The 27,223-nt window shown below is 38.8% G+C and overlaps 2 protein-coding genes across 2 annotated transcripts in view; one reads left to right on the top strand and one right to left on the bottom strand.

The window, feature by feature from the left end:
• Positions 1-4,576, top strand: part of UNC50 (unc-50 inner nuclear membrane RNA binding protein) — a 6,757-nt gene extending 2,181 nt beyond the window's left edge. The window contains exons 2-6 of the mRNA XM_069876509.1: positions 1-76; positions 1,603-1,723; positions 3,258-3,397; positions 3,474-3,575; positions 4,129-4,576. The exon at positions 1-76 is cut by the window's left edge and continues 208 nt beyond it. Of these exons, the coding sequence (XP_069732610.1) occupies positions 1-76; positions 1,603-1,723; positions 3,258-3,397; positions 3,474-3,575; positions 4,129-4,265 (576 nt within the window). The 3' untranslated portion in view covers positions 4,266-4,576. The remainder of the gene's footprint in view (positions 77-1,602; positions 1,724-3,257; positions 3,398-3,473; positions 3,576-4,128) is intronic.
• Positions 4,577-4,737: 161 nt separating this feature from the next.
• Positions 4,738-27,223, bottom strand: part of MGAT4A (alpha-1,3-mannosyl-glycoprotein 4-beta-N-acetylglucosaminyltransferase A) — an 84,823-nt gene continuing 62,337 nt past the window's right edge. Inside the window, exons 12-16 of the mRNA XM_069876495.1 lie at positions 26,954-27,147; positions 13,852-13,930; positions 11,584-11,650; positions 10,404-10,516; positions 4,738-10,269 (exon numbers count right to left, since the gene is read on the bottom strand). Coding sequence (XP_069732596.1) covers positions 10,243-10,269; positions 10,404-10,516; positions 11,584-11,650; positions 13,852-13,930; positions 26,954-27,147 — 480 coding nt within the window. The 3' untranslated portion in view covers positions 4,738-10,242. The remainder of the gene's footprint in view (positions 10,270-10,403; positions 10,517-11,583; positions 11,651-13,851; positions 13,931-26,953; positions 27,148-27,223) is intronic.

Genomic DNA, 27,223 nt, shown 5'->3' on the forward strand with positions numbered 1-27,223 from the left:
TACAGAAAACAGACAAAGGACCAATGGGCAAGAGATGATCCTGCTTTCTTAGTGCTTCTCAGTATCTGGCTCTGTGGTGAGTGCTGGAATAGATGGCGTAAAAAGAGAGGGAGGGAAACCTGAGGGATGAACATTTATGGCCCTTCTAATAGACAGGCACAAAAAAAAGGACCAATCCATATGGATTATTTTTTAAAGCAGAATAGAAGGAAGTAGCCTAAACTTTTGGAAGTTAAGCGGGGAATTAGAAAACAGAGGAGGCATAGTGGATACTATATAGTCTTTAATTAATCTCTCTGTTCCAATGTATTTTCTATTGCGTTTCAAACTGTGTAGTTCCCTGTAACTTTACTGACAGTAATAAAGCCCCATGACACACAGTAATGCCTGAGTTAAAAAAATACCGAACATTTGGTTTACTTGAATGTTACACATATAATACTGGCTTTACAATAAATGCCCTAGTGCAGTTCTGCAGAATTAAGCTATAAACAAAGTGCCCCGTGTAATTTTTAGACTGAATTGCAAATGAAAAAGGTACTATCACACTCGTCATCTGTTATATAGCACATTGCTGTTAGTAATATCAAAAGTGTTAACTCTGAAATAGAAGCGAGTATCAACACATGCACAGTTTGAGTTAACAAACAGCTTTTATGAAACAAAGACTATTCTATTGTGGCATTGTGTGAATTTTTTAAAAATAGCGGTGAGGGTAGGAAATACAATTTGCTGTTACATCCTTCAGCCCAAGTACAGATGAGTGTTCTCTGATCTGTGAAGGGGATCATGTTGTGAGCAAGTTGCATTATAACTAGTATTGCGCTCGCAGCCCAGAAGGCCAAACGTATCCTGGGCTGCATCCAAAGAAGTGTGGCCAGCAGGTCGAGGGAGGTGATTCTGCCCCTCTATTCCTCTCTTGTGAGACTTCATCTGGAGTCCTGTGTCCAGTTCTGGAATCCTCAACATAAGAAGGACATGGAGCTGTTGGAACGGGCCCAGAGGAGGCTACAAGGATGATCTGAGGGCTGGAGCACCTTCCTTGTGAGGACAGGCTGAGAGAGTTGGGGTTGTTCAGCCTGGAGAAGAGAAGGCTCCAAGGAGATCTTATAGTGACCTTCCAGTACCTGAAGGGGGCTATAAGAAAGCTGGGGAGGGACTGTTCACCAAGGCTTGTGGTGATAGGACTAGGGGAATGGGTATAAACTGGAGAGGGGCAGATTTAGACTAGATATAAGGAAGAATTTCTTCACCATGAGGGTGGTGAGGCACTGGCACAGGTTGCCCAGGGAAGCTGTGGCTGCCCCATTCCTGGAGGTGTTCAAGGCCAGGTTGGATGGGGCCTTGGGCAGCCTGATCCAGTGGGATGTCCCTGCCCATGGCAGGGGGGTTGGAACTGGATGATCTTTAAGTTTCCTTCCAACCCAAACTATTCTATGATTCTGTTTAGTGGAAAAAATAAGCTATTGGACTTAAAATCTCAGAGAGAAAAATAATAAGGGAACTGGAGGTTTTGTAACAGTATAGTCAAAAACCTTATCAGTTTAACATCTCATGCTTTCTTTTCCATAGCTAGCTTTAATAATCTTTTTCTCCTTTCAGTGTCTACTGTAGGGTTTGGATTTGTGCTTGACATGGGGTTTTTTGAAACAATTAAGCTGCTGCTTTGGGTTGTCTTCATAGACTGTGTTGGCGTTGGCCTCCTGATTGCAACTCTAATGTGGTGAGTAGTGGTGTCAGAACCTGAGCTCGGTGTTGCTGTCAGGACACTGATACCCTCGGCTGTTTGTGACTATGGGTTTTGTGCTGTTGTAGTAATTGTTTCAGAATGTTGCTTTAAAAAAGAATGCATAATTTTCTTTACCATTTACTGAAAAAAATGTATGTTCAGAAAGCCTGTATTATGAGGAACATTTCAGCTTGTTTTCTTTCTTCTTCAGTGGGTTAGTCTTCAGCACTAATGCCAAGTACAAAAATGTGGTGATCAGTAACAAAAAGTCATCATTTGTTACTTTGGTTGAACAGCTTAAGTAACGTAAGCATGGGGATTATTATGCTTAAGTAGGGCAATAGACAATTGGCTCGTGCTTCTTGCTGAAGATTTTAGCTATTTCCACTACAAGCAGTGTCTGTTTTATTTTGCGCGTGTGGGCTTTGTTGCTTTGGTGGTAGTCGCTGCCAGTTTTATCTGGTAATGTTGTGAGATTTACAGAAGGCGAGAGGCAATAGCGAATCAGTTCATGGGGCACGTAAAGATGATGGGTCCATCTGACCTGCTTTCCTGTCTGGTACAGCAACCCCTGAAATGCTTGGGGAAGAGCACACAGTAATGCTTCTCCCTCCAGCCACTTGTGACTCTGGATGCGGTCTCCTCAACCAGAAAGACTTCAGCATCTGCTGGTTTTCCTTTGTCCTTTAGTCAGTGACCCGCAGGCCTAAATAGCAGTCACCCAGCTACAGTTTGGTTCAGGTCCCTTCTTCCAATGCAGCCTCACCTGTTTTTCTAAAAGCTTCCTCCATTCTTAATGAGTCTAATCCCCTTCTTGCCTCACTTTGCACCCAGGCTCTGCCTTTCTGACCCTGCCCTCGGCATAAACCTGGTACCAGAGAAAGCTACTGTGAAAGCTCTGGTCTCTTAATGTATTTCAGGGCAGGTATTGACTTCTTGTTCCTCTTCTAAGTGGTTTAAGTTTTCTGATGTCAGCAGAACTTCAGCTGAAGAAAATATAGTCTCGAGGTTTGTTCCGTAGCCTTAACACCAGGCCGTGCACGTTCTTTTCAGTAAGAAGAACAGGCTCACCTCTAGGAGCACTGGCCTGTCCTCTTTCTGTCTTTGCCATGCACCACTTCTGTAGAATTGAAATAAACCATCTCTGTGTGGAGTGTACAAGTAGGTACAGTTAGAAATGCTTTTCTGTAGTGATTTACATGTGTACAAACAGATTTCCAAAGTTCTCTGAGCCTGAGAACTTGTACTACATTGATAAATTGTAGTGCTGATTTATTTAAAAAGTTACATTTCTGTATTAACCAACAGTATATTTCATCTGCCTGTTGAATGTAATTATAGTTGTAACACAAACTTTTTAATATGTCTGGTCTGCATAATTCTTGCATATTTTTTTTTCCAGATAGCAGAAATTTCTGCTGTGTAGGGAATTAGGGTCACATGTGGTTTAACATCTCAAACCAGCCTTCTGCCAGTCAACTTTCTAGGTTCACATTCACAAGATATTCTTGAATATCTTTTCATGTAGGTTCATTTCTAATAAGTACTTGGTGAAACAGCAGAACAGAGACTATGATGTGGAGTGGGGATACGCCTTCGATGTTCATCTGAACGCTTTCTATCCACTTCTAGTCATTTTGCATTTTATCCAGCTGTTTTTCATCAACTGTAAGTAGAACATTTTGTGCTCTCTGCTTCAAAATCACGCTCCATCAAAACAGCTGAGAGCAGTCGTCTCTTTCAGATGTCATCATATCGGATTCCGTCATTGGGTATTTTGTTGGGAATACATTATGGCTGATCGCAATCGGCTATTACATCTATGTGACATTCCTAGGATACAGTGGTGAGTAACAGCAATGTCTTTTTATTCTACTAAAACCAAGAGCATAATTTCACTATTAATTTGATCTGTCTATTAATTAGCAAAGCAGAAGCTTAGCTTGGTACTAAGGTAATTCTTTCTTTGTGCTAATAGAAGTTTGCTAGAAATTCACTAATCCACATTTCCAGTGGAAACTAACCACAGAATTTATATTCATCACCATGCCAACTTCCCTTCTTCTATGAGACCTGCAGCAGCGCAACCTGTTCCTCATGTTCCTCTGTGAATCCACTTCCAAAACATTTGCATGGAATAAAAACACTGTAGCAAGCTTAAGAGTAAGTTTTAGGTGAAACAGGTTCCCAGTGCATTACCTCTACCAGTTAACTCAAGTACTCTTTAACTCGTGACAGTGGTAGGATGAGTAGGCCAGACATGACAAACCTGCCCCTCGAAGAAGGCCACCAGAGCAGGACTGTTCTTCCTATCTGTCTTCCTTCAAGGCTATTCTACCTGAAGCACCTTTTTGAAAGAACACTGCTTGATACTTGCTTCAATGTTGCTTCTGTTTCAGCGCTGCCCTTTCTGAAGAACACAGCCGTTCTTTTGTATCCGTTTGCACTTCTCATCCTGCTCTATTTGATCTCCTTAGCGTGTGGATGGAACTTCACCAAGATGCTTTGTTCCTTCTATAAATACAGAGTGAAATAAAACCAGGACTTAGCGTAGCTAACGTTTTGGGGTTTTTCTGACAGTAAAGAAAAAATTAACATTTTGTAAATGGTTGTAAATTGCTCTTTATTGTAGATAATTGTGTAAAAAAGTTTGAAGTGTCCTTTTTTTTATTAAAATATTTACAACAGTAAACACGTTAGCAACTTTGTTCAAATATTTTTCAGTACATTCCTAAAAACAAGTTACTTGTACATTTCTGTAGCTCAAATTTAACTGCAAGTCTATTTAGCATAACTCTTACTGCAGATACTTTGCACATACTGGCATAAGCTCTACATTATGAGGGTTTTAAGTGACACCAAAAAGCAGTTTTATTTAAGAATAATATTGGAATACCTTGCCTTGGGACTGTGAGAAGGTGGGGATCTTTAGAGTTGCAATGGTAAAGCAACAGCTGTCTCTAGACACAGAACTGTCCCCTCCTTTCATGGAAGAACTTGAGAACTGATTTATTTTAATGACTACTTCAAATATACACAAACGACTCTGGCACACAGAAGAAACGGTGATGAAAGGCACAATTAACATGACCCAGATCAGGTTTCCAAACGTAGCAGCAAGTTTTTTCAACCCAATCTCTAGCAGTCCAGCGGGTATTACTGCATCCACCGGTAGGAGCTGCAGGTCAATGAACACAGAAGGAAAGTACAAGTCTAGTTTGGCTACCAGGGAGGGCTCGTGGCAAAGCCTGCAGCGGTGAAGTCCACAAGGCGACCATCACAAACAACACCTTCTGGAAGATGAAGGTGACAGCTTTCCAAAGCCGTGTTCAGTATGAGACATGAGCACTAGGATTCAGTTTCCAAAGCAACAGAAGAGTAAACCGGTTACAGTAAGACGTAATATTTCAATACTAGAATCTGATCTCTAAGGAAAAACTATATTTACCTTAAAATACCAAATATGCTGGCAGTGCATCTTACAGTACTGTGTGTTTCAGCCACTGTTAAGGCTTGAAGAGAATCGTGTTCCCCTCTCAGCAGACACTGAGCAATGTTCCCCTTTTAACAAGGAAAGCACTGAACTGCTGATTCACAGAAGGCGAAGGATTCCAGTCAGGACCTGCTCCCACCCTGGCTAACAGCACGAGCTCCCGGCCTGCAGGCAGCCTAACTGCGCCTTTTCCCTAACCGGAATCCTGGCACCAGTAATCACCCACTTCAGTTCAAGACTAAAAACACTTCATATTTATTGCCCTGTCGTGCGATACATTGAAATCAATGATGGACTTGGGGCCTGTGTACCTTCCCTTAGCGGTAACAAAGTTTGTCTCCTTGAAAGGAGGCTTCATCATTCTCAAAATTAAGCTATGTTAAGTTCCGGCAGCTCAGTTTACAGCAGAAATTGGCAAAACCCCTAAGAGACCACTAAAGTCAGAAAAACGACACTCAAATATGAATTCATCAGCTCTGGGTGGGGTTTTTACATCAGCAACCGATGCTAGCCTGAAAACACCAGTTGTTCCATTGCCTTTCAGCATTATGCTGGTGATTAGAAAGATGATTTGAAAAACATAAGGTTTCCCCCCCCCACCCTTTGTACTACAGTTACTTGCTTTAGCTTTTTCACAATACATCTGTCCTAGTAAGAACAAATATATAATCTACAGTTAACTTACTTAACACAAAAATGCAAGGACAGGAGTTGGACCTGATGATCTTTGTGGGTGCCTTCCAACTCAGGATATCCTATGATTCTATTTCATAGGAGCAAGGTTTAAAGAGATTTAATTCTTTTTTCCCCTCCTCAAGACTAAAATAATATTTTCCAAGGTGGAAGCAAGTTACTACAACACTTTATCTGGAGCAAATATTTCCAAGAAAAAACAGAGATTGCTGAAGTGCTAATATACCTGAGGGGAAAAAAAGAAGGAAAAAGTTACATGGTTCTTCACTTTTGCCAAACACAAAGCACACTCCAGCCCATTCAAGAAATCTTGTATCACTTGGGAAAAGTATAAATAGCTTTGCTCTAAACTGACTCGGAGTATTTCAAAACTGCTTTTGAAACAGCTAGACAAGCAGTGATAATGACAGAAGAGGGCAGCTCTTATTGGTCCATGAATCAGATGTTTGTTTGAATTTTCCTAAGCCACCTTTCAGCTAAGAAAAAAGAAAGGTATCTATAAGGAAAATTCTTTATCAATTCAAAAACAACGCTGAGGTGCCTGCAAAAGTGCAAAGCCTTATACAGTGCTTTAGAAACTCTCCTTAATTAAAGAAATGAAAAGTGCTAATTTGGGATCACATCCTGTTCACGTTATTTGCAATGTCTGCAGTAGGACCGCTCACTGAAGGAGCAAAGCAAGATGATACCGACAGTCTTTGTCTTTCCGTAGTCCGGAGCAATTCTGATCAGCTCAGGAAAAGCCAGACCTCACATGGGCCGGGCTGTTCAACATCCACTATAGGAAGTTAAGAATAATATGCCCAGATAAAGAAGGTCTCTAATAATGCCTTTGATTTCACCAAAGTTCCTTTTTCTGAAGCTTTAACAGCATCAGAAGGAGCCAATAGGATCATAGGATAACGCAGTTTATTTTGAAACACTTTCCGTTATTTGATTACTGTAAGATTCAGTGGCCTAAAGGGGATTTTTAAGGCCACCACAAAAATAATTTGGAATTAAATATATGTAGGGAAAAAAACTCTCCTGAATAACGTTTAATATGCTGAGGAACTCTCGCGGTAACACTGTAACTTAGGACCAAGACCTGTCAGCGACACCAGTCCCTCTGGAGCCCGTCCAGTCACAGTGTCCAAGCTAATGCCCACTCAGCCAAGCGGCTGAAGAGTTCTTACTCCACCATAATCCCAGGAAGGAAGTGGCATCACTTCTGTCTAACTTGGGGATTAGAATTTGAAAGGTAGAAAGCCTAAAATTGCTGTCTGCAGAGATAATTAGAAAATATTTTCCCCCTTTTTTTTTTTCTTCCCTATTTATGAACAAATTTTCCAAGCAAACTTGCAGAACTGTCTGATTACACCTGGTCTGAATTTACCTGAATCTCCAAAAAGTAATTCCTCCTAAATGTGGCACATATTTTCCCTGCCTGTGGCAGGAGGGTTGGAACTAAATGATCTTTAAGGTCCCTTCCAACCCTAACTATTCTAAGACTCTATAATTTATTTAGAGAGCATATAAGCTCAGGAACATCTAAAGCGTTAAAGCAGCTCAGAGTATTTCCAACTCTAATACAATATAATAAAAATGCAATGATTTTTAGAAAAAGACCCACATATTTTACCAGGCACCAGTTAATTTGTTGTCTCCAATAAATTTCATGTCAACACTTCTGAAAATTAAATATAGTGGTAACACCAGAGTCCTGCAATCAATGTGGTGAGGGTTCTATAGGTTTAGATGTATTAACAATGATTCATCTTAACTACTGTGAAGCATCAGGAACAGGGATGCCTTGGGAATTAAGCACACAGCCTGGTTTTAAATAAGTGGTACCGGTAAACTTTTGAACTCATGGAAAAAGCTGAAAGTCACTGTCAGCAAAACTAGTTATATTAAGGAACAGCAATATCTAACAGATGTCTTCAATCTAAACTGTAATAAATAGCTGTAGTTTAAATTACCTGCATCATTCCTTCACAAGCAGAGCTGAGAAGCAAACCTAAGTACTTTCTTGGACCTTTGCAAGCTGATGTGTGATAAAAAGCCATTTCATGGCAAGAATTTCATGGCACAGCATTATACATACAACAGGATGGGCTGTGGCACCACAACAGGCTAGATTCACATGGCATTCTGAGCCTATTCACCCACGTCCCTAAATCCAAGAATAAAACTCCATTTATGAGGCCAGTGCTTAGCTTGTGCCCCCGGGGCTCTGTGGGCAAGATGAGCTTTCCAAGTAACATTTTGTTTACACTATCTGATGCGATCAGAAAAAAGTAAACAAGGCCTGCCTGGTAGCTTTCTGCTTTTCTTCACCTTACACCAGTCAGCCTAACCAGAAGGTCTTAGCTCTGTACAAATCTCCTCTTCCCTGTGCCCCCAGACAGCACAGCTAAAACAGAATTATTATCGTCTGGAAAAGTAGTTAAGCTCTTAAAATTGAATATTGAATATTGCTGGGCTGTCAAAGCTACAACATCATTTTCCATCAAGACAGAAGAAAAGACAAGTTGACTCTGTATCTCAGCAGTGATGGTTTGCAGAGCTGTAGAGTTGGGTTTAGGCTCCTGCTCCTTATAAATGTCATGAAAAAGAGGCTAAATCTGTTAGTTGGCCTTTCATGCTGGAGATAAAAACTCAAGATCCCTGCCCCAAATCAGGAATCCCACATCAGGTTGTGCACCTCTGTGCCCTGACCACAAAGATGTTGGGGATAACACTGGGTTTTTCTCTTTCCACAAGGAAAACCGGGCCAGCTTTTGAGATGTCAGTTCCAGGTCAGTTCACAGCACAGATGAAAATTCCCAAGCCAGGGTAGATGCCTCCCTCTGGTGTCAATCAGGCACTTCACTCCTGTTAAGAGACGGGGAATTTCTGCCACTCTTCTTCCCGACCATTTCTGACTGGGTAATTTAAATCTTCCCTCCCCTGTGTCCTTTACACAGAAGCACCTAAGCAGAAGGACTCTTAAGAGTAGCAGCAGCATTAGCACTGCAACAATTCTGCTGTGGATTTAATCCAAACCATTTTCTATTCCTGACTGAGTTTCTGATTCATTTAAGATCACTGTTGTTTCCTTTGAAAAAAAAGGGCAGGTACTAACTTGAGGCCAAATTCAGTTCCTGATAAGTTAGGTCGAGCTACTTCATTAATCAACAAAGGAGTTAAACTGAAAACTCGTTCTTGAAAAATGGAATAAAAATAAACCATAGCTACTGACTGTAATGTATCTCAAATAAAAACCGCAATAACAGAATTTTTGAAAAGGAGACCTCTGCAGATCAAATCTACCTAATTATTGTTAATTCTTCTGATAAAAGTTAACCTCTGTCACTCCAAAGCAAAGCTGGAGAATGAGTTTTTTCAGTGCAGAAAATGAATTTGTCCAGGCTAGGAAATGTCTACAAAGATTTTTAGAAAGGACTGTTTGGAATCGATAAAATTCTTCTAAAACACAATGGATCCAATCTAAAAATCACTGCAGATTTAGTACATAATATGAAACGAGACATTTCAGCATGCTTTGTATGTGGCTACAAACTGTACATAGTGGAATTTCTTAGCCCCAAAGAATAATGCTCTTCAGAACTCTGTTAATGCCTCTGAACATCATTCAGATTCTGTGTACAAAACTATGTAATTTAGAAACTTAATCTAAGCTTTTTTCAACATGGCAGTATATTTGAAATATGGTATTAATTTATGTTTGCATCTCCAAAGAAAAATGTAGAAAGATAACTTAAACTAGAGAATTCTTAAAAAAAACTGTATCAATTTAAAATTTTACTGCATAAAAATATGTACTTTTCAAATTATTTTAATAAATTAAATATCCCTAACATTTTTAATATATATCCCTGACAGTCTATAAAAGAGGGCTCTTGTTATAGAAAATAAACGGAACTCCGAAAGTACCCCCTTCATAAAACATATTTAACAATAATTATATTTTCTTTTCTTCAAGGAATGTAACAATATGTACAACTTCTCTATATTACTATACTATCAAAATAGTACAGATTAAGCGTAGCAGGGTTCCGGAACTCTACGATGGTAAAGTCACATTTAAGTAGAGGACAATTTAGGCCTCAGATGAACGATCAGTGTGGAGCATCAGTTTCTGGATGGATCAGATAAGAAGGGGCAAATACAATCTTCTCATCTACAGTAGATTTCACAAGAGGTAGAGTTCGAGTGAAAAGAAAGAGATTTGGAATAAGGTGCATGCTCAGTATTTTCAATTCGTGACTTGCTAAGATGTCAGATTTTATAGGAAAAGTTTTGAAGGATTGATTCTTTTTTCCTCTAAAGCAGATCTCCATGATCAGTTTGTAATTTTTTTAATATGAATCTGAAACAGAAAATCAGAAAAAAAAAGAGGTCACATTTTAGGGTATTACATTTCTCAGTAGTAAGAGGTAACTGTTATCAGCATTAGCCAAAATTTTGTTGGTTTTATTTTTAAAAGGTTATACCACCTCTCACCTCATTCAGAATTGCCCAGACTGCTGAATTTTGTATCACTGAAAGCCGGAATGATGCAATAGGGTTTAGGCTGGGGTCAACCGTTCCTTCAGCTACACCATTTTCAAATTTCCCTGCAGAAGAAGCAGAAGTATAACCTCAATTAATTCCTGTTCAACAAACTAAAGTACAAAAACCTGTCTCCTGAAAAATGCATCTGTAGTACTACAATTCACAGGTCAAACCTATTGCTGGTGGCTGCAGGGCTAACCGGTGTCATTCCTGAAACAAAAGATAGCGAGTTTGGGGGTTTTTTTATATCAGATTCAGCTTTGCAGCTGCAAATGAGATGGAGCGTATTGTCCGAGCACACCAATCTGAACAGAATTATATGTAAGAAAAAACACTTTGGAACTAGCTAATGGTATGAGCACCTCAAACTCTGGGGAGATTTTCACACGGATTTTCATTTAGTATTATGGAACTAAACACTGAGACCCTGGCTTAGGTGTTTTCAAGGAGGATTAAGGACAAGGGGTAGCATTCATGCTTAATGTGTTCCTATTTAAGACTCTTCAATCATATTAGGATGAATATGAATCTAATTCAAAAGCCAAACTAGACTGTTTGAAGCTACACTTCAAACATATGCACAGCAACCTCAATGCATTAAGGTGAAACACCTTGCTTTCATTATAACAAGGATGCCCAATATATGTCCAGCAAGGTAAATATAATCCCTCAGTAAAATTTCTCTTTCCTTGACAACAGATACCCTGACACCTTCCCCGACAGCCGCTTGGCTATGGAAATGCCAGTCTTACCCATGACAAGACAGCTGATTGTCTGCAGGGTGGGTTCAAAGCCAGGCCAAGTACAACAGCTCACATAGAGGCAATTGTGCAGTCTCAGGATAGGAGAGGTGAACTTACAGAATCTGGAAATGCCTCTACAATAATCCAGGGAGTCAGTCCTGGCAGAGAGTTGGATGTAACTGCACTATAACTAAGAGTCAAACTAGATCTTGGATTAGTACATCAGTCTTGGGAAAGAAATATTGGAAACAACATTAAATAAAGCCTACAAGGTCACGTACCCAAAAATGAATGATCAAACCTAAACCTGGGAGTGTTTTGGTTTAATGAAAATGCCTTAACTGTTGCAATAGTAACAATACATATTTCTTTCCACTGTGACATACCTATCCTGAAGTAACCATCCTCTAACCGTTTGTCTTTGGTTTCTCTGCTTAATACCAATTCTTCATTCTAGAACAACAAAGCATAAATGAGATCACTTATTTTGGCATGACTTCACCAGGGAAAGACTAGTGTGTGCACTCTTGTGATATACTCAGCATCCATCTTTTCTAAATAATTATGAACCAGCCAAGAATAGTTATTTATAGCTTAGATAAGCCAACTCAAAAAAAAAAGAAAAAGCAGCAGTGTTCCAGAACTGAATGGTATTTGGCTTCAAAGTAGAAAAAAGAAGTACTTCAAGTGCCCCACGTAACTCTCATGGCAACTGCCATGTGAACAGAATACATAGCAGATACTGGCATACACAGTAGAAGAAAAGAAAAGGCAGGATACTCGCCTTCTTTTCCTATGGTTGAACCAGAGATTTCTCTCAGGACAAATAAAACTTACAGCTTACTTTTTGATGTAAGAATGTGGGCAAGATGAAAAGTCATCAGACCAGCAAGGGAAGCATTGCAATTATCACTGCCTTACTAAAAAGGATTGGTATCAATAAGCTTCTTTAAGAAGCATGGAAAAAATGAGACTGTAGACCAGAGCTTCAAAACCAGCTGGAAAATAACAAGCCGAATCACATGATCCAATACTAAAAGACCCACTGTAAGATTTTCCTAGGAAACAATTAAAAACGCTTGACAAAATAGGAGATTAAATCCATCAACTATTTTTTTTCTTCTTTTTAATTCCTACTTTTAAGGGAGGCTGCTGAAGAAGTGTGGGGGGGGCTGTTTCAGGAGCTTCAGGAGGGTGTTGCCTTTTTTGTTTGTTTTTTCAGGTTTTGGGGAGGTTTACTGGTCATCAGTTTACTGGGGGTTTTAGCGTGTTGCTCGAGTCCCAGACAAATCCAGGCTGGGGGTACTTAGATTTCTACGGATTGGTTTTATGAATTCTGCTTAGGGAGGATCAGGGTGGAAGTATCTGAATGGGCTTAGAGCTCTACTGAAGTCCATGCTGGAGAAATAGTTCCCTCAGGACAGTACCTATCATTCTGCAGCTGCTGTCCCTCATTGGTGACATTTTCTACTGACTCCAATGGCTCAGGAACAGGCCAGGTGCAGAATTTCCTGTTTACCTTTCCACAGATTTTGTCAGTGGGAATGGAGGTGAGATTCTATGATTCATTAAGAAAGGGATGCTCGAGTTTAAGGGGCATTTCACAGCCAAGTGTAGCCAAAAAAAGCGAAGCTTGATGCGTATTTTTTCTCATTATCCTGTGCATTCCTGTGGTCCCTTGGAGCCAGATGATGTAAGGGATGCTGCTGGTTTTGTGGCTGAATATCTTCCCAAGGGTCTTGAGAAACAAAACCCATAAATCTTGTAATTTAACATCCTACATGTTGTGTTGTGTAATTAGAATCAAACGGACAAACTTCTTTTTAGAGGTGATCAGAAATTCTTAGTTTTGCTCATTCCCAGGCATGCAGACTGCAAGAATGGAGAGTGAACTCCTCCATGCTAATTTACCTTTTAAAAAAAAGATATTCAGCATATGGTAATTTAGGCACAGATTTCAAGATACCAACACCAAGTGTATGGGAGAAGACAGAAATACTTTGCTATTTTAATACTAAACAGAATAAACTTCTCAAGTAATAGCTTAATCTTCTCACAGAGTTTTGTGATGTAAATGGCTAGCTATAATATTTAGATGGAAGAAAAAGAACCCGTACCATCTGGCTTCAAGCAAGAACAGACTTTAGACAGTGTAGTGCCCTCCTGAGGTAAAACTCAAGACTAATTTATGGGGAAAATAAATCAGTAAACATGAGAAACAAACACATTCTGTTTAAAAGTCAAGCTATTTCAGTATCTAGAAGGTTTGGATATATGTCAATTTCTGAACCAAGACTTTTTTACTAAGTCAAAAAGCAGATTGACTTAGCTTTCCCTTTTTCCAAAATACACAGGAGAAGGAAGATTGTGTATTTTTTTGTTTTAAATAGTAGTAGTGAACTGGAAGAAAACAAGCTTGTTCATCTCCAAATTACCAACAGCACTTGTAGCAGACTGCACTCTGAATGAATACCTGAGCGGTTACAATAGCTTTCTGTGAATAGATCCAATTGAAAAAAAGAAATAGTACGTGAGCACCAGATCTTAAGAAAAGAAGCATTCTCTTCTCCCTCACTCTGTTAAAGAAGTCAATAAAATTAGGAGGTTTTGCTTTTATCTTATAAGGGAACAGACACAAATCAATAAATTCATACCTGAAAAGGCAAAACTTCCACGGTTGTGTTTAGAAGTATGTCTCCTGGATGCTCTGGATTGCCACTGTGAAACAAGTACCTATAAATAGAAAGGGAGAAATAAAACAGTCTACACACATCAATCAGAATTTGCTCAATTCCTATACTACATGTTAATAGTCACATTAAAGATGCTACAATGATAAACATAACTTTTATATTAGACCTGCATCAGCTGGCGATAAGAAATGAAAGGCGATTTCACATAGTACCCTAATTCAAAGGGTCTTTACACTTTTTAAAGAGTAGTTGGGCAATATTTTGCTTGGAAAGGTAGTTTCTGTAATCTAATCTTGACTGATTGCGCTATACAAAGCAATCGACACCGAAGTCATCATTGTCGGGTGCGCAGTGCTGTTGCCTCCAGGAGCTGCAGCCCTGCCTTCCTTCAACCTCTCCCCATCACTCCCCACTACGTGCCTTGCCCTCCCTGTGCCCACAGGATGAACTCTGCAGATCTATTCTGAATCAGTACTGGGAAGCTCACCAAGTCAATATTTTGCCAGGCCAGTTTTCCCAAAGACCAGCTCTCACTCTGGTTCATTGCAAAGCCTCTTAAAGATCGTGCCAGGAATTCCAAACTCATATCCATACGCTCAACGTTACCTTAATTCAAACTTCTATCCCAAAGAAAACGACAAAGGTTTTTTTTATACCTGTACAAAGTCCCTGTTGTTCAGTTGTGCATTTATTGAAACTTCTCTTTGTAAATGGGACAGAGTAAATATGTTTAAAACTGTATCAAAATCACCAAGCAGTGACGCGCAAGTGTCCAAATTCTAGCTACCCACTCTCGAACAGCTTTTGCAGTACTACGCATGTTACAAAAGACAGTTTAATTCTTCTTACCTTAAATATAACACAAACTTCATATTCTTTTGAATACACATTTTGTAAAAAAGTAACTATTTCTTACCACTAGGTGGCATTAATGCTTGAAAAATTGTTCATTTCTTACCATTTTTTTTCTCACAGACCACAGAGTTTATTCAGATTACTGTCAAAAACTAGATATTACGCCTACTCAGGTGCCACTTTTAACAAGCTTATTTTACTTCTAATACATTTGAATGAATATGTAAAAATCTATCAACACATTTCAAATAACAACTTTGAGAAATGAACAGTAAGCACCGTCTTCAACATTAAATACATCACCAGCGAGGGACAAAATTAGTTCAGAAATTACCACTTGATTAAAATTACAAACATTAGCTCAATTACAATTTATTAAGGCATAATTGCAGATGTAAATTCCAGTTTGTCTTTATGCAGAATGTCTGAATCTAGGTAAGCACTTGTCGTTGCTCAATAGCTATAAGACAAGTAGTAGAAGAAAACAGAGCTCTCTGACCCTGTCTTAGAAGTGTCTGTGATCCCAAAATGATAGAAGTAATTTAAAAAAATATACACATACATATACAACATTTCTTTTATCAAGGAATAAAATCACACGCTGACATAAGAAAGCTACACTGATTGCTGCTGCACTGTTTCAGCAGTGATGCACAGATTGAACTGCAAAACGAAACTGGATTTCATAAGCTTCAGCACTGTCTGTGCTTCAAGAAAAATAACTTCCCCACTATAGTTTAGTGTAAATTTTAGTCAATTTGAAAGCATTCAAGCTACCTAAAATACGCACAGTTCTTCCAAGAAAAATCTTGTGACTTTTTCTAAACATTAGTGACATTCAAAAATCACCAAGGACTTTATTAACCTTTCTAGAAAGATGCTTTTTGTGTATGTTTCAATAGCAAGCAAAACAAAACTCTTGGCAAAGCTGCCCAGAACACAAAAAGTACGTTCTGCTCTCTTCTCACCTAGCAGATCTAACTTGCCATCCTTTAGTCTGTCAGATATCCTAACTTTTACTGGGATTTTCTCTCTTGAAACCACTGAAAATTCTGAAGAGTCTTATTTTAACATGCAAGCAATCAAACACTCCCATCTAAGGTGCTGCCATCAAACGCTCCACCCAAACCACAGACAGTGTTTTTCCTTAGTGCTTTCTAGTTCACAAATCTTATTTCTGACAAAGCACACCTAAAACACCACAAAAATTCCTCATGATCTGTGAACACTGTGCTCTCAATGGACAATAAAGGTTTTGGGATGTTCAGGTGGGTTTTTCTGGAGGGGACAAGGCAGGAAGGGCGGAAAGTGGGCAAGGGACAAGCGGTGGTGGTGTGTTATTTTTGTCTGGGGGAGAGCAGGGTGGTGTGGGGAGGGTTTTTATTTATTTGTGTTTCCTTTGTCCCTTTTTAAAAATCAACCCCACAACCACAGCCAACTGTTCCTCCTTACTGTGCTACTTTGAAAGTGTGTTTTCATCCCCCCAGGAGCTATTGCTTCACCAGGGCAAAGCACCCGCAAGTTGGCACAACGCCAAAACAATTTACACACAACTAATAAAATTTGACTTCCAGATTTCCATGTAATCAAACCCACTTTTTTTAGTATGTTTTCTATAACTATCTGTCCACCCATATGCACACACATATGTAACAGATGCATTTGTCATATCCTACTTAAAACTGTTTCGAAAGGAAGAGGTGTTTTTATATCTGAGCCTTGCTTTAACAGTTGACAGATAACATCTACACCGACATAAAAAAAGTTACATAGATTAAAAATAGAAGTATGAATACACATACACAGTCAGTTGACACCTATGATGAGTCATTTGCTTAGAAATAAAATTTACAAATTAGAAAATTTAACTTGAAATAAAACTTAATTTACAAACTGACAGATATTCTGACAGATACTGACAGGCTGAGAGAATTGGGGTTGTTCAGCCTGGAAAAGAGAAGGCTCCGAGGAGCCTGAAGGGGCTACAAGAAGGCTGGGGAGACACTGTTCTCAAAGGCTTGTGGTGATAGGACGAGGGGCAGTGGGTATAAACTGGAGAGGGGCAGATTTAGACTAGAGAGAAGGAAGAACTTCTTCACAATGAGAGCGGTGAGGCCCTGGCACAGGTTGCCCAGGGAAGCTGTGGCTGCCCTATCCCTGGAGGTGTTCAAGGCCAGGTTGGATGGGATCTTGGGCAGCCTGGGCTGGCAGGGGGGTTGGAACTGGATGATCTTTAAGGTCCCTTCCAACCCAAACTATTCTATGATTCTACAGCCTTAAAGCAAGTGTTGTCAGCTATTCTTTTGTAAAACTTGCCTTCCTGACATGCTGATATGTTTCAGGCTTTCAAGGTTTTCAGACTATGACAGGTATTTCTCAATACAGATACCAAAAGACTCTGAAGTAGCTGTGCTTCTAACTGTGAAGTTATTCTGACATTCTGTCCTGGGATTTACACATGACAGTCCATGTAAACAGTTAAAACATGCTTTTTTTCCTTCCTAGTTAACTGACATTTTTCTTAGGATGGAATCACTAAGACAGCAAACATAACACCTCCTGAACCACTCTTTCAAATTAAAATTCTGACAGCCATAGACCTCTAAATACAGTAATCCCAAGCAAACACATATTCACCTAACCTTAAGAAAATGCTATTACCTATTACCTTATGGAATATTATTTCACAGCTTTTTTTTACTACAAAAATTCCTGATGGAAGTCATCAGAGAAAAGTAACAACCTTAAATGAAATACTAACGTATCTGAATCGTAGAAAACCTTTTCCTTTGGCACTGTCTTTTTAGAGTCACAGGTCAAAGATAATAACTAGCTATTCTAGATATTCCAGAACAGAGACAACCTCCTCTCTGCCAGAGGTTACTAAATGTATGAAGTAACTTACATACATTTTGCTCATGACCTCAATATAGTGTGAGAATAACAGGATACCAAATGTTAACACCTCATGTGGCATAAAAATTACACAAAATTCAAGAGCACTGAAGGTTAAAAAAACCCAAACAAAACAACAGCCAAAGGAAACAAAGCAAAGTCAAAGCTGCAAAGAAAACTTCAGTTTTCATATTCAGTGACTTCAGTATTAACCCAGGTTCAGTGTTTGACTTACAGCCATGGAGCTAGAGACACCTACAAAAGCCAGTTTGTGATATGGGGGGAACCCAATAAGCTGCAAAAAATGTTCATACACACCCTAACATACAATGGAGGGAAGAGCAGAAGCACCATTATCAATAATACTCCGATGAGAGATATCATTAGCTTGCCAAGGTAGTTAACTGTTCCACTACTTTAAAAGCCCACCCTCGGATTCTGAACTCCCTAGTAACTCCCTAGTGAGAACCTGGAAAGACTCTCATCTTTTGTAATGTCTCCCAAATGACATGTATAAATTAATAAAAATATCACTATTTTGCAGCACTAGCTTTAATATTTTTCTCTGGATAGTTAAAAACTTTTCCATCAGCTGTATTTAAAAAAAAATTCCCAACTACGCACACATCTTCACCCTCCTCCTATTTTGCCTTTTTTTTTTTTTCCCCTCTCACATCAAAGCATATTTAGGCCCAGAAAACTGTTATTTCTCTTTATTGCCTGACTTGGGTTTTTTTCAGGCATTAAAAAAATATGTCTTGTTGTCTTTTATGTTTTATTGAAATAAGCAGAAGTGCCAATGATTTTTTAATATATATATTGAAAGTGTGATCCTACGCATTTTCTGTTTCGTTGAACAACTGAATAATTAGAACTGAACACACAGTAACTTACAGCAGCTTTATAAAAGGAAACAATATACAAAAATTATTTTAAAACCACTACTCGCATCCACTGTCAATATATTTGGGTTTTGTTTTGAAGGAAACAAAAGACTTATCTCACTTGATGCTAAACAGAAATGTTCTAAGAATCTATTTATGAGCCCAGGCCTTTGTGCTCTGTAAGATTCAGGAATCAATTTTTTTTCTCTATATACCTTCCTTATGTCTCTTTTTAGCAATCTGATATATTTTAGTATATCCTATTTTCAGGAAAAGAAAAGACATAGGAAGGCAGAAAGGAAATATTTCCTTCCACGTCTGAGCAAATTATCCATAGCAACATGCAGCATAACAGTTTTTAATTCTGCACAATATGAATTTCCATAAAAACAATATTCAGTCAGCAAATTCTTGGCTCTCTGCAGATGCCGTCAAGCACTGCAAGAGTAATTATTCACCAATTTTATCCCATATTTTTGATCACAGGATGCAAATGTGGTAAAAGAAATCTAACCTACCTCCTTGCTGTCATTTCCCCAAAATCCTCATTAGGAAACGTTATTTTACTGTCACTGCAAACTAGCATTAACCATGCATTATTTCCTTGTGCAAAATGCAAATGAATAATTTCTATTCCCTCTCTCGAGCTCAATTTCTTCTCCTGTCCTTTATGCTTCTTACCCAATCTCTTGCAAAAATTGCTTATACTTCCAAAAAAAGCTTAATTTTTCAAGTCTATGTATACACCCATCAGGCACTCACAATAGGTAAGCAAGCTAATGGGAGATTTTCTATCTCGCTGTCATAGTTTCCTACTGGGGGTAGGGTGAAAAACACACCAAAAAAAAAGGAACCTTTACCCCATTAACTTACATGCAAAATACTTGGCAAGCTTTAATTTCCTCTGTCAAAACCACAATGGGGCTGCAGGTTTGAGAACTACAAGAGGTGAATTCCCGGTTTTCACAGAAGTGCCAAACCAACACACCAAAAGGAGAGAACTTTCTCATGTCTGTCAAGGACCACAAAGTCGCCTAACTGACAAGGTGACAGGGGGGTATTTTGGGGAGTGCTCCAAGTCTATTTTTATCCAACACACCCAAGAAATTAATTTTCATACACTACTTTAGAAGTAAATCTAAATCTTTTGATAAGGTTACCCGTACCGTTTCCTAACACTCTTCAACTGAGCAATGCGTAGACAGCATTTGGCTGGGTAAAATATCTCCTCATCCCCAGGTCTACTCTTGCCTCCTGTAGTCGAGCAAGGACTATACGATCAACTTTCCAAACCTGCACTGTGAAGTATACACACATCAACTGTAATAAGAAAAAAAAAAATAGAGTTTGGCATTCAATTAATTCCAACCATTTTTAATTTCTAGTCAGTGGAGGAGCTTTGGCTTTCATGGTTGGGTTTTTTTTTGTTTGTTAGGGTTTGGGGGGGGGGGGGGTGGCGGGGGGGGGTGGTGGTTTGTTTTTCAAGGGAGGGCATCTTCCCTGCCCTGAAATCTCTGCTTCTCTCTTTAAGGAATTTACTTATTTTTCCACCACATCAATATTAGTTGAAAGGACCATATGTCCTTTTCCAAGGTTGCTTCTGCTGAATTTTTATCCCAGTGAAATGCAGAAAGGCTTTGGGGATGGAGGGAAGAGAGGCATTCAATATGTATGTGTGTGCACAAGCATTTTTTTCTCCCCAGCTCAATTCTCCAGAAGCACAGAAAATAACTCCATTCACTTTTCTTAAACATGGGCATTTACCACCATTTGAGAAGCACTTGGGTTTGAGACCTTGTCACAGGCTGGCGAGATGCAATTACAACACATCAGAGACTCGAGCCCTGCTGGAAATTGTCGTGAAGTATTTTAGGGTATTCCAGGTGGCATTAGACATCAGCATTTATGCAACAGCCTTAAGCCTCTAAGATTTCTGACTAAGAACTGTAAATCCAGAAAAGCTGCCAAATACACAAATCTTGAATACTACTGCCATTAAGGAGGAAGCAGAATATCCTTGGCTCAGGCAGCTCTATTTTTCTGTCTCTGATCCATACTCTATTTTTTTTTCCCCTTTCCATATGAAGCTCTTGCCTCATTGTTACGGGCAGTGTTCCATGCCCGAAGCAAACAGCATCAATGGCTGGGAGCCTGCCTGCCAAATCCTCAGTCAGTGCATCCAGTTGAAGACATTCTACTCATTAGTACAGAAGCCTATGTAAACACAGAAACCAAAGTCACAGAATCACAGAATAACCAGGTTGGAAGAGACCCACCGGATCACCGAGTCCAACCGTTCCTACCAAACACTAAACCATATCCCTCAGCACCTCGTCCACCCGTGCCTTAAACACCTCCAGGGAAGGTGACTCAACCACCTCCCTCGAATTCTCTTTTTTTTATATATGCTAAAGATATAATCTTACCTGAAATATACTGACAAACACAAAAACTTTTAAAATAAGAGACTTTCAACTATTTCCTGTCAACTGACACTAGCAATAAAGCTTAATAAAATTAAGATGCTGTTAAACTTCCAATAACCTGTATTATATCTTTAGAATTAGAACAAAGATTATTTCTCAATCGTACGCTGTGTGTCTGCATGCGCATACATGTTACTTCAGCTAAAATTGTCCAACAAAGTTTGAACATATTGCATTGCATTGAAGGAGACTTTCTACACTAAACAGTCATTATGAACATAGAATAGCTTATATATCAGTCAAGTTACAACTCTATTAATTTAAAACCCAAACAATTCTGTAGTTCCCTAGGTTTTAAGGGGTGGATACTGCAAAATCAAATGATGCAGAAGTTCCACTTCACTGCCAGTTTTGGAAAGCTGTTAGAAAGTTGGGGTTTTTTTTAATTTGTAATGCATTTGATCTTGTATCACTATTCACAGGAGGACTTGTATCCCATGGCATGGATAATATACTACATTTTAGAAACATACATGACCAACTAGTATGGTAATATTTTTTTTTTTGGTAACTTTGTTCTTCTTAGAAAAATCCTTTTAAGTTTTCACTGCTACAGAACCTGTTTTAAAAGCTGTGTTTATTTCCTTTACAGTAACAGGCAACCTCCCCTCACTTTTTATGCTGGTATTTTTTAGCACCGTCCCAATAATTTCAAAGCAGACAATGAATGTATATATTTAGCCCAACAAGATGCTCTTCACGCTCAATACATTGATTTTCTAGCTCAAATAGTCAAATATGTATTTCTTGCATGAGTGGGAATTCTATGTCGTGGGAAGATGCCAGAGGAAATCTATGTGAGGTTAACATCACACATTCCCTGGGATTCCAGAATCAACAACATGGAAAATTAGATGATTAGTCTCAAATATTGCACATTCAGTATCTAGGTCAATATCGGAACACAAAGAAGTAAATGTAATCTACAAGCTGTCAAAGTATTAAGATTTCAGTTCAAAAGCTGAAATTGCAGACTGCAAGTTGTGCCTCATAAAATCATATTATTAATAATCAATATCACATTAGGATGACTAACTTGCTAAAAGAAGAACACAACCATGAGCCAACTACAGAGTTAAAAGCAATTTTAGAGGGGAAGGAAAAAAACCAAAACCTAACCATAAAAACAAAACCCCACTCCCAAAAATAAACTCTGCTACCATTTGGAAAAAATTCAAAAGAACACAAGCAAGCAGTTATATACAAGAAAGAATGAGCCTTATATTTTAAAAATATAAAGCGTATTTAGAAACATCCGTATGTTTTCCTGCAGCTTTTTTTTTAATAAACATCAGAATTTGAAAGTATTTTATACTGAAGCACTTTATTTTTATAAACATCCATTCTGGATTCCTATTGCAGAAAAGCTGACAAGTGTAAACGTAATCTAATCAAAACAGTGACACGTTATGCACTTCCAAGGGCTTCTTCAATGTAATTAGCACACATGTTCTTTGAAAACTGTATCTGATTTGTGTCAGTCACCTATAAGGAGGACTCAAACTCAGGCAGTCAAAAAAGAGACAGCTATAATGATGATGGGCACCAGCATCACTTAAGTGCAGCAATGGAATGCTTTTCTGGGATCACATTCAAAATTTATTACCTCTGCTCAAGTTCTGCTACTCATCCACTGGTATTTCAGAGATTCCTACATACACAAAGCAATGTCTAAAGTCAAAAGCTCTTCACAAAGAGCTGCTCAGGTGAAACATTCCTCACTGACATCTCTCAAGAAAAACAGTAACTAGTAAAGAAGTATCTTGAATCCATTATTCATAGTGAGTAAAATTATTTTACATTCAGTACTAGCATTAAAATAGCAATAATGTATGCTTCGTAAAGAAACTCAAATATAATTGTCAGTTTTAATACTTAAATGTGTGCTTGGAACAAGAGTTTACTTACTGAAATATCAAAGTTGATTTCAATAATTATATAACAACCAAAGGGAACAGAAATTCATTATTTCTTATCTTTATATGTAGGCTGTTCCAAACATTTAGAAAATAGTCTATCCATTTATTTAAAACAAACAAATAAACCACCTTCATAGAATCACAGAATCATAGAATCACTAGGCTGGAAAAGACCTCTGAGATCACTGAGTACAACCATTCCTATCTGCCACTAAACCATATCCTGAAGTACCTCATCTACCCATCTTTTAAATACCTCCAGGAAACATGACTCAACCACCTCCCAGGGCAGCCTCTGCCAGTGCCCAATGACCCTTTCTGTGAAAAATATTTTCCTAGTGTCCAATCTGAACCTCCCCTGGTGGAGCTTGAGGCCATTCCCTCTTGTCCTATCATCTGTCACTTGGGAAAAAGAGGCCAACACACACCCCTCCACAACCTCCTTTCAGGTAGTTATAGAGAGCAATGAGGTCTCCCCTCAGCCTCCTCTTCTCCAGGCTAAACAACCCCACCTCTCTCAGCTGTTCCTTGTATGACTTGTTCTCCAGTCCCTTCACCAGCTTTGTTGCTCTTCTCTGGACTCGCTCCAGAGCCTCAACATCCTTCTTGTGGTGAGGGGCCCAGAACTGAACACAGGATTCAAGGAGCGGTCTCACCAGGGCCGAGTACAGAGGGAGGATAACCTCCCTGGACCTGCTGGTCACGCCGTTTCTGATACAAGCCAAGATGCCATTGGCCTTCTTGGCCACCTGGGCACACTGCTGGCTCATGGTTTCAACACTACTGTGCAATTTGTTTTTAAGAGGAAAGTCAGTGGATCTGTTTTCCCTCTCAAGAGTATGGTACTTGAATAAAGGAATGTAACTTCTTAGTGCAAAAATAAGAACGAAATCCTACCTAACTTGCTATTAGGGGACTTGAGTGTTGTGGCTGCTGATCTTCTGCTTGGAAAGAAAGCCTAAAAATATTCAAGAGCTGTTACTAAAATGAGCATTAGACAATTTAAATTTGCAGATCCCTGTTCTCTGGGTGTGGTTTAGAACAAGCACCATCTATATGACTGTTTAATATTAAGCAGGGATCTGCCAAGTAGATTTTCCACAAAATAGCCACAAATGATACTTCCTGCTTAGCAAAGTGAGCTCAGTTCTCACCTTAAACTTTAAAAAGATAATTGCTAGTGTCATCTTTGGCAATGTTCTCAGATCGCAAAAATGAAATATTTAAAGGCTTACTGAAAGCTAATTACTGAGCTGCTATACTCAGTATAAAAATTGAATCCAGTTCAGCAAAACAATTGACACAGAAAAATAAAACTATAGGAACAAGTTAGTGCTCAGTCACAGTGTAACAGACCTGCCATTCAGTCAGAGTTGTGGTCAATATTTCCAGTAAAATACTTGTTTATCAGGAATTTATTACGGCAGTTATTAAGCAGCTACACTTCAAACAGACTTGGCAAACAGACTTTTCTGTAATTTCAAAGAACTTTTCTATTACTTAAAAAAAAAGGGGTGGGGGGAAACCTGTTGCATCCTTTCACAAACACAAGATGGCTTGGTATTTTCTACTCTTAATTCCAGCAGCCAAGTACTTCTCCCTACCAGGTAAGTGTTCCTAATGCTCAGTCCATTTTCCCTTTCTTGTGTTTCAAACCACAGGACACATTTTTATTTTTGCCTTCCTCAGCAAGCATCTTGAAACATCAGGAAACATCATTGTTCCACTTAACCTTCACCTACCAAAATTTGCTGCTGCTAAAATTAAGGAGGCAAACAAAAACAAGTCCCCTGCAATTTGATATTACAACATCTGTAGCCCTAATCAGCCACTGACTTCAGAAAGACAAAAACTGCATTTTTGAGGACACCGGGGCAACAGAAGTTAAAACCATAATAAACTTCAAAATGTCTTGCCATGATAGCTCAAACAACGCCAAACATAAGTTAAGCCTGAATAGGTAGCATCGCTCTAATTGGTGCACTTCCTTTACAGAAGCAACAGATTACAAGATGTTCCCTTTCTTCTAAAACTAAAATGCACTCCCTTCAATGAACAGAAACTACAACAAAAATCACATCATCCTCTACCTCTAAGACTTTTAAACACAGCAGGTAGATGTAACTACTGTAGGCGTAGCTACAATTTTCCAGGGCACAATAATTTAAGACTAGACATCAGGAGGAATTTCTTCCCCATAAGAGCGGTGAGGCCCTGGCACAGGTTGCCCAGGGAAGCTGTGGCTGCCCCATCCCTGGAGGTGTTCAAGGCCAGGCTGGATGGGGCCTTGGGCAGCCTGGTCTGGCGGGAGGTGTCCCTGCCCAGAGCAGGGGGGCTGGATCTGGGTGATCTTTAAGGTCCCTTCCAACCCAAACCATTCCATGATTCTTCCCAGCTTTTGCACAGGTAATTAGTACTTACTTGCTCCTCCAGTTTCCTCATCATTAAGGTAAGACATATTAAAAAAAAAAAAAATAAAAAAAAAATCTCTTCTTCAGCCCTGGGCATGCCATTTTTTAAATAATGGTGCTGACCTATGACATTCGCTAGCAATGCTTTCCAAAGGTGCCATTATGCATTTGACTCATTCCACTCAAGATCAGCATTTGGTCCTTATCGTTACCCCATTCATTATGTAGATGCATATAAGTCTTTTAAAGAAAAAGACCTAAATCAAACACACAAATTAGACACTGCTCACTTCATAACTTTGAAAAGGAAAATTTGATTAAGAAATCAATGAATTCATACATCTAGGTTGAAAACTATGTATTTTTAATGCTATTGGCATAGGATAAAGAAAGATTCTACTTTTAATCCAGTGAGGTATGTCGTTATATTCCTCAACACATGCATCTTGGAAAGCTAACTTTTCCTGTATAAGAAAGTCTTTTAAAGCGTGGCAGTCAGAGTAATTTGACATCCCGAACAACAAACTTGAGCTTCATAGGTCAGATTAGTTTGGAACAACATAGTAACAAAGGAACTACTGATCCTCACTGTTGTGCTAAGCCAAGGTGAAGACTTGGCCTTTGATTATGTATCAAGGCACAGAAGTTGACTAATTGGACTCAGTTCAAAATTCAATTGGACTGCAAAAAGGTCTGCTTCACAAGAAAATCATCCGGTCAAATTGATCCAATGAAACTTTGCTCTAGTGGGATGATAGGTACTAGCCTCAAAAAAGCACATAAGGTATGCAAGGACAGGAGAAAAGGAATCTGCTAATATAGCAACACTTAAATGGACACTTAATAAACAATTTATTTTATAAGTCTTGGTCTACTATGTTGGCAAGACAGTAAAAAGCAAAGCAGTAAGTAAGTCTCAATAAAACTAAAGGATGACTACAGTCTAAAGTGCAAACTCTGTTGTCCTTATTTAATATGACTAACAGTTAAAAAGAAGTCACCTTTAGTCCTCTAACAAATCACGAACATTTGTATTTCAAGGGCACTCTCCCCTTTTTCTTTTTTTAATTAAAATTTAATTTTTTTAAATAGGTCATCTTGGAGTTTTAGCATGGTGACATTTTTCAAGCCCTAGAGCTATATCTAGCAAACATTACCCTTCAAAGTTCCCAGCTTTTAGGTACGGGGACATCGTCATATGCTCCAGCAAGATTTCTGATCTGGACAATCAAGGGACCGAGGCTGCAGGGCACAACATACTGTGCCACACACCAAGCTGTACAATTGCTCTGTAATTAGAAGCAGACCAACCAAATAGAAATAGAATCAAATTGGCTTCTTTTAAATTCCATTATGAACTGCCACAGAAGTAGTTTTGAATTGCATTTATCAAAAAGGTTCCAAATTAAAACAAAATAAAAAAAGAGCAAGACAAAATTTACAGTAGTAAAAGAATTAGGGGGAAAGACACCAACAATCATAGTTCAGTTAAACTCTGAGGACTCTACATCATTTCACTTCAGCTTACAATGACAGCTCCAAATTCTTCCTTACAAGCCTTCTTGGTGAGCAAGCAGCTTTAAATATAAGACCAAAGTCAAATAATTACTAACCTTTCTACGTTGACAGGCTTGTCAAATTTAAATAGAATATAATCTCCAGCAACTGGTGTGACAGCCCAGAAAAAATCTTCCCCTACGTAGGTTTTTTCTAGGGTGTGCCCTTGGTAGACTTTTAAAGATGTGGAAACCTCTGCAGGTGGATTCACATGGATTTTATGCAGTAATGGTTTCAAGAAGTCTTTATCCTAATTGAAAGACAGACAAACATCATGGTGGTCAGATAATCCGGTTTATTAATTTCTTTTCCTAAGTAGTTACACT

This window comes from Phaenicophaeus curvirostris, chromosome 1, assembly GCF_032191515.1.
Source record: "Phaenicophaeus curvirostris isolate KB17595 chromosome 1, BPBGC_Pcur_1.0, whole genome shotgun sequence".
Lineage (NCBI taxonomy): Eukaryota > Metazoa > Chordata > Aves > Cuculiformes > Cuculidae > Phaenicophaeus > Phaenicophaeus curvirostris.